Consider the following 8317-nt stretch of genomic DNA (forward strand, 5'->3'; position numbering starts at 1 on the left):
TCGCAAAGCGGCGTCATAAGGTGTCCTTGGGCTTTTACCGAACAACAACTACATTCGGACAGAGGTTTTCGGCTCGCCGAGAAACTTGGAAAAGCGACCGCAGATCCGAAAGTCGCTTACGAGTTCCTCAAAACAATCGATGCGAAAAAGCTTATAGAAACTGAACGGAAGTTTCTCTTGACGGAATCAGTAATTATCTGAACATTTAATCGTAATTATACGAGTGCAATAAATTATAGTATGCACGCTACTATTTTTAGTCTATGCGAATAAAATACTTTCTTTGATAATATTTTTTTCGCAGGAGCGTAAACAATTCAGCTTTATATTTACACCCTCTTTGGATCACGAATCATCGAATCCATTTTTCCCGGAAGATCCAGAGACGTTTATGTGCCGCGAGGTTAAAGTACCATTTCTTTTAGGTTTTACCAGTTGCGAGGGATCTATTCTGATATGTAGTGACTTTAACGGACGTGAGTTTTATTTTTATCTCTATAAAGTATATTTTTAATCGCTTCGAATTTTCATACAATGTGTTGTGTTCAAAATAACATAATATTAGTATTAGGTGACCTAGCAAACATGCACTGTCAATGCTTACAATTAAATAAAATTTTCACAAATAATATTGTACATATATTTATATAAAGTTAGTAAATTTTATTAATCCGTAATTTTGAAATACATGTATAAGAATCATAATTAATTGTTAGAACATTTTTGTTTCAAGATAACTTTATTTCACGTTTGTCTATAGTTCAGTTTCGTTATCGTAGAGCGTGTTGAGATAAATGTATATTTTCATATGCCGTATTATCTATATGTATAATATATGTATATGTAATATACATATGTATTTCTCTCATGTCGCATTCTTTTTATCGAATCACACTATATGAAAAATGTTAAATAATGTTTTGACAACATATTTTCTTTGAAAATTGTGCTTAAATCAATTATTTTTTTAGCTTGAAAGAAAAATTTATTAAAATATTTATTTTACTTATCACGCAACAGTCTTATATACAGAAAATTAATACTAAAATGTTTTTAAAATTATTTCAGACATAAGCAAAGAGGATCTTGAAGCAGTCAATTCCGATTTCAAGAAAACTATATTACCCAGATGTTTATCTACATTATCAAAAATATCAATCACAATCGAAGAATTGAAATCTTTATATTTTGGTGACAAAGCAGTGTCAGAGGAAACTCTAATAAATTACGTTAATTTTATCAGCGATGAATTCGTCTGTCGTAGCATAATGGAAGTGGTGGATATTCAGACAAAATTGAATAATAATGATAACAAAGCGACGTATCTGTATCAATTTTCATATGAGAGTGAAAATAATCCCTTGAGAAAAATAGTTAAAGTTCAGACTCCAGGTATTATCATTAATTCATTTAAAACTATTTAACAACTTGTAATTACTTCAAAACTAACGACTTTTAATTTTAGAGAGTATGTATATCATTTTATGTTGTAATTACACATATCGCAATTACAACATAAAATAACTCCAAATATTTCTAAATTTCTTAGTTTTTAAATCTATAGATATGATTTTAAGGAAACAAAAATGGTTTTATTTTATATAATTTAATTTAAAAAGTAATCTGTCTTTTAAAGCATTTAAAAGATTAATTTACAGATTTAATTAACGGTTAAATAATAATATTTTATAGGTGTGACTCATAGCGAGGAATTGGCGTACTTATTTCATCCTTATATGATAAGAAATTTGGGCTTATCAGCACCTGCAGTTGATTCGGAAGACTATAAGATGATAAATTGTTTAACGCAAATGTGGACAGATTTTGCTAAAACAGGGTACGAGAATATCTTTTTTTCGAACTTTAAACGTATTTTTTTAATTTTCGCGACATTTTAATTTTATTATGTAGGTATCGCGTATTAATGATTAACTTTCAATCTGATTTAGAAATCCAACGCCTACTACAAATTTGTGGTTGTCAGTGACTGATTCACAAAGCGGAAAATACAATTATCTGAATATCGATACAAACTCGCAAATAAAGGTCTTCCGTAAAGGAGAAGAAAGATGGGATTGGGAAAAGAAGAAAAATAAGTTACGGCGCTAAAATTTTATCTATTATACGTTAAAATTAGGTTTCTCCGGGTACCTTTTGCGTTTATAAATATTCTTATTTTTCAAAGATATTTTATATAACGGAATGTGGGCACTATTATTATTCCCCTTAAGTACAGGATAGGTTTTAGTTAGTAGAAATAAGGAGACTATAATGTTTTTTAAACTATGACTTATTAAAATCAAGAAATTTTACACGATCATTAAACTTAAAAAGTATCAGTAAATCATGCAATATATTTGTCGCTAAATTTCAAGTAATTTTAACTGAATATTGAGGATTTCGCAAGATTAACTATAATTAACTATAAAATCGTAACGAAAATAAAATTTATTTCGTGTTTTGTATCATTAATATGGCATATGTATCACTTCCATATATTCTCTTATATTTATTTTGTATATCCTGCATAGATCGCAGCTTATTCAGTTTTTTTTTGTATTTTATAATATACCTATGCATATTCAACTCTTTTAAATTTAAAAGCAATTTTGATTGACATTTTTATTCTCATATAAGTTAATATTTTCTTTAGAGAAAAATTTACTCTAAATTCGACTGAAACATTGCTTTACCATTCTTACCATCATTGTCGTATATGTCGTATAAGATGTCTGAGAAGTAAATAAAAAGTAAGAAATAAGCGAGCTCAGAGCATCATCTAACAATGGGGCTACTAATTTTCGTAGTACAATTCTAAGATGATACATCACTGCTTTTAACACGGGCCTCGCGTGTGAAACACAAGGCGCATGCGTTTCTCGTTTCAGGCTGTCACTCCTGATCGTTCCTTCGTACAGTTCTTTGGCAAGTTCGAGCACATCGCTGATCGATCGTTTCGTGAATCCTCCGGTCGAAGTGAACAGGTCGGAAGAAACGCGAGTCTTTTTCTAAGGGGGACGTTAGAAGGAGACGAAGAGTAAGTTAATCTAAGATTAAAATTTAACCGACACTTGTGAAACTGGGCCTAAATTTGCAGTAACCGCGGAACGTGCATTCTCCACGCGAAATTTTCCGTTACCAAGATGTTTACCGCGAGCGTTGATCCCGCATCGATTTGACTTTCCGCTAATCGAATGACAACATACAGTACCGGTCAAAAGTATTGCATCGCTTATGGAAAGGGAAGTCGTTACTTTAATAAAGAAAGGCGTACATAAATGATATAAAATTTTATGTTAGTATTTTTATTGCTGTTATTTTATGCTTTGATAAAGTACTTTGAGAAAACAAACAAATGATTTTAATGATTTAATTGTGTTGTTTTATATATTATCGTCAACGATAATTATTCAACCTCAATTAAATCATTATTAATGTCTTTGTTTTTTTTTCTCAAAGTATTCTTATCAAAGCATAAAATAACAGCACTAAAATAAAATTTTATAATATTTATGTACGTCTTTCTTCATTGTAACGACTTCCCTTTCCATAAGTGATGCAATATTTTTGACCGGTACTATACGAATATGATCTTTGTTTAGGTTTGCTTGAGCGAAGGTGACAATTCCGGATAACGAAAGAGGATAAAGCAGAGATTCGCACACGCTATTTACGGGACATATTATACATATATAGAATATTTTCGTTTAGTTCGTTTCGTTTGCCTTTAAACGTCACAATGGACTGCGAGATACCTCGCGACTTGCAGATGTCTTATCTGCAGGCGATTCAAAAGATACCGGGCGATACCGCTGGTGAGAAGTGGCGTTGGATCGGAAGATTGATTTTGCATCAGAATAGCAAGGATCTTGAGCAATTTCCGCCAGAATTGCTGCTTATACTGCACGTGGAAATTGCCGTCAAGAAGAAGAAGCACGAGGAAATAACGTTGGCGCTCAAGCACGAGAACTTGACGATAATAAACCGGGCTTTTAAGGCCTCCTGGTTTTTCGATGGCAGCCACAAGGAGATCATCGACGTCGCGTACTTCTGTGAACGTCTCTTTCCTTACGTTTCCGTAAATACGAGAAAGCGTATCGTGATTACACTCGCACATCGATTGTCCGGCAAGGATCCGGTTTTCGCACAGCAAATGTTCACGGCAGTGGCATCTACTTATGGCATTCAAACCGCTTATCCATTGTTCATGGCTTGCGATAATAATTTTGTTTGTAAAATGATCGAGGAGAAAGGATTCGTGCTGCCTGTAGAATTTGTTAAAAAGATCTTTTACAAAAATCCGGATTTGGTAGTGAGTTTTCTCAAATTATTGAATCCCGGAAAAGGAATTATGACTAAGCGCACTCCCTTGGCGATCGGCATCAATAAATACAAGCGTTTCTTGCCCAAATTAATAAAGAGACGAATAGAAGCTTTCGTGGAACTGTACGAGATTTATCGACCGAGTATTGTTTTGAGCAACACGTGTGCCGAAATATTTCTGAAAAAAGCCAAGCAACACCTGATAGAAAAGCCACTTATATACATCCGCATCTTACCACTCCGAAAAATCAATCAGTATTTGATGAAAAGCATATTTCCGAGTTTATTGCCTAATAACATGTGTGACTTCTCGACAAATACTATGCTTGATTACTTGAAATATTATCCACATGATAAGAAATACGAGCTGCTACGTACATCGTATGAGACTAAATACAATGCTAATTTTCTCGAGGCGAAGAATGTGACGCCAGATTTATTACGATTCTTACCTGCCGAGGAACGGATCAAACAAGCTAGAATTAAAATCGGGAAGATGGTTTGTGCGATTCCGGGGGATTACGAGACAGCTTGGATTTGTTATTTACCTGCTAACGAAGCGATACCAGTTATCAAGGAAACAATAAATAAAACTGCAGATGAAAACCATAGGCTTGATTTAATTATGCAAATGATGTACGCTTGTAAGATTAATGAGGATGACGATGCGTTGTCCGATACCTTAACATACGTCTTAAATAGACATAAAAATGAAAGCTGTCATGTACTTGAAATAATTTTATGTCATCTTTTTTTAAAATATGATATACCTCATTTAAACAGAAAGCAGGGCTCTCTTGTAGAGGAAATTGCTAAATTGTTTCATATAAAACATAATTCCATACCGACAGAGATACTCGAGGCTCTAGTACTTTTCAAATGTATACATAATATGCCAATTGAGGATCTGCTCGATATAATGCTAGAACGTAATACAAAGTTCAACATGCTCACAGAATATCCACAATATGAGAAACAATGCCTTATAACTTTCGCAAATCTCATTCAAAAAAAGTATTTGGAAGATTCCCTACTAAAACAAGGGATGTTTTGCCGATTTGTCGTAGCAATGTACAATTTCAACGATAGATGTAAACGTTCGCGCATCGAGATAGAAAAAATGACAATTAGAGATTATCCTTGGCTAATAGACGTAATAGACCGTATATCGCGCGATTCCCTGTTATATCGCGATGGTTCCTTTTGGAATGCGATACGCGTATTAAAGTTGAATGAACCAGAACTATTTCCCGATATTCGTGAGCCATATTCATTAGCGAACGTAAGATCAGGCGCGGCGCTTGCTCTATTAAAACGAGACTTACAAAAGATAGAGTATGATTGGTTCAAGTACTTATCAACCTGCAAGGAGAACTGTTATCACAAACAGGTGCAACGCTTCATCAGGGCCATACGTTGGTATAAAGACCTACCTATTAAATTTGCTAAATGTTGCATGGATGAACATGATGTACACGAAATATCGTCTAGCATGGCTATTCTGGCCATTCTACTTCACGGTGACGTAGTGACAAAACTAATCGACCCTCTCATACCTACAAAAGATATTAGTCATCTGGATGACAGGGATAGCTACAAACTCGTGCGAGGTTTATCGTTGAGCATGAGACTTTCTAATCCGCCAGTGCCTCTCGATCTTGTCGTTAGATTACTTGTCAATAGCATAGGAGGAGTTAGATACTTGTCAATACCTTTGATGACACTAACGAATGTAAGTAGGCGGACTTATTTGCCCAAAGTGATATCAATCGCGCAAAAGTTGACAAGTATGAGCGTAAGTGTGCGAAAGCATGGGATTAGGCTAATGTACTTGATAGCTTCCATACGCGAGCTTATGGATTTCTACCAGAAAACGTGGACGACCGAGAACCATTATTCAATACGACAAGTTTTATTCAAAGCGGTCCAGAAATTGTTCCTTACAGAGCCAAAACCCGAAACTTGGTCCCTATATTGTCAAACCATGTCGACGTTGAATCTCAAAGATGAAAGGTTCTTTTCGGAAATGAAGCTGTTTCGTGACATCCCCGACGAATATGTCATGAAATATCTTGATTTATGGCTCAAAACAATAGATAATTTTCAAGAAATGGGATTAGATGTCGAGAAGATAAACAAATATACTGTTGAATATTTGGCAATGTTTAACTCAACCGTTTCCAACCTTCTGTCCGAAGAATTCGTCGAGAATATACTTCAAAGATATTTATTCCACGTCAATACTTATGTATCTGAAAGAGCGAGACGTTTTCTGATATTGCACATTTTCCCAAGGGATATGGACAAACACGCAGCGCGTTCTAAAATATTAATCAATGTCTTGTGCAAGATATCTTTCGTCAATGAGGACGTGCCTCAATCTCTTAAAAATTCACACTTCTGTCTAACCAACAAAACTGTGCGTTTACTCATAAATGATTTCGTCACTGCCTACGTTCGGACGTGCTTTGATTGGGACACGTCTATTAATTCACAAGTCATCGATTGTATGCTAATGAGATTTTCATCTGACTTGTCACCTATGCAGGATGCGAGTTCTTATTTGCGGTTATTCTATGCGAAAACGTTGCAAGAATGTATGGAATCTTCAAGCAAGGAATCCTTTGGTTTGAGAATCGGTCAACAGTTGCCCGAATTAATCAATATCTTCTCGCCGGTATTAATCTCGATCATGACTGAGATTCTCAAGAACTTGTTGTACCATGTAAATGACGAAGTCCCGTTTAGCATCATGGAAGGCCTCATTGAGGCTGATAATAGGTATTCTTGTATTATGGCTGCGATGATGTTACCGTCGTTCCGGAAGTTCCGACAAATGGCAAAATACGATCAATTGATCGAAAAATTCCGAAAAATGCAAGACCCTACTATTACGACTGTTTTATACAATCATTTTTATAAATGTTATTATTGAACACAAATCGACTTGAAAACTGTTAATTAAACGAGTCGAAGAAACTAAATACTACGGCGAGTGTATTTTTGTACAAGTCAAACTACTAGTGCGCAAGTTTTTTTTTTTTTTAATGATATATACTCACACGCACACATACATTCTCATTGAAATAACGATTTTCTATTTTGGGAGATACGTCATGCCTAAAGTTTTTCTGTTTTTCAAACATTTAAAATGTTTCTCGTAGGAATAAATGCACATATTATAAGAATTGCTAGTTCGACTTATATAAGATAAATAAAATAAAGATACGCATATTTTTAGTCTCTTACAAATGTTATAGGAGTAAATGCGCAATGTGAGTTATACAATAAAAATTTTTTCAAAGCAATTTAAATAGATACGGCATTGCACAGCGTGTATTCATTTGGCTCAATTCTACATATATTATACATATATTATTTAATATGTATTATATTATTTACTATTAGTACGTTTTTGAAAGCAAATAATGGATGCATTCTTTGCGGCATACGATGACTTTTTTCTAACAAACCTTCTAATATCTCCTTTAAAAAATCTTTTTCTAAAATACCCGATTTAATAATTTCGAAAAAAGTAATAAAATTTTTTCTAGTCTAAAGTATGCGACCTTAAAGCTCTTAAACTGATTTCGAATAATTCAAATTATATTTATATGTCCCCGTGTTAGCATCGATAAAAATAATACTGTCAAACGGCGAGCCAGAATGCTAAACATCTCTGTTGATGTATCAACTTATGAGCAGAGAATTCGCAAGTTCTTTCACAAATTATAGATCGTGCAACACGAGCTTTTCAAGAAAATGACATCACTAGAAAAGGTGAAAGGTTTCGAAAATTACGTCAGACAGGGGGTAAAGGATTATTCGATAAGCAGTACGAGGTGAGTTCACGACTCCTTGATTTTAACTTGTTTTTGACGAGAAATCTTATTTACAAAAAAAATAAAAGAAATACTAAGAACTGTCCCTGCTAAATAAATTTTTCTGACGCATAGGGACGTCGCGACGCAATAATTTGACTCTCATCTACGCG

The 8317-nt window shown here is 34.1% G+C and overlaps 2 protein-coding genes across 2 annotated transcripts; both read left to right on the plus strand.

Moving 5' to 3' along the window:
• On the plus strand, positions 1 to 2312 carry LOC112466234 (juvenile hormone esterase-like; the record flags this gene model as incomplete). Its single annotated transcript, XM_025034226.1, has 5 exons — positions 1 to 189; positions 305 to 476; positions 1069 to 1392; positions 1693 to 1837; positions 1950 to 2312. Coding segments are annotated over 5 exons (990 nt in total), but the record flags the coding sequence as incomplete, so codon positions are not given.
• Positions 2313 to 2471: 159 nt separating this feature from the next.
• On the plus strand, positions 2472 to 7637 carry LOC112466227. The gene is made up of 2 exons (XM_025034219.1): positions 2472 to 3037; positions 3603 to 7637. The coding sequence occupies exon 2, from the start codon at positions 3740 to 3742 to the stop codon at positions 7256 to 7258; it is 3519 nt and encodes a 1172-aa protein (XP_024889987.1). The 5' UTR covers positions 2472 to 3037; positions 3603 to 3739; the 3' UTR covers positions 7259 to 7637.
• The last annotated feature ends 680 nt before the right edge of the window (positions 7638 to 8317 follow it).

This window comes from Temnothorax curvispinosus, unplaced genomic scaffold (assembly GCF_003070985.1).
Source record: "Temnothorax curvispinosus isolate PA1 unplaced genomic scaffold, ASM307098v1 QBEX01016011.1, whole genome shotgun sequence".
Lineage (NCBI taxonomy): Eukaryota > Metazoa > Arthropoda > Insecta > Hymenoptera > Formicidae > Temnothorax > Temnothorax curvispinosus.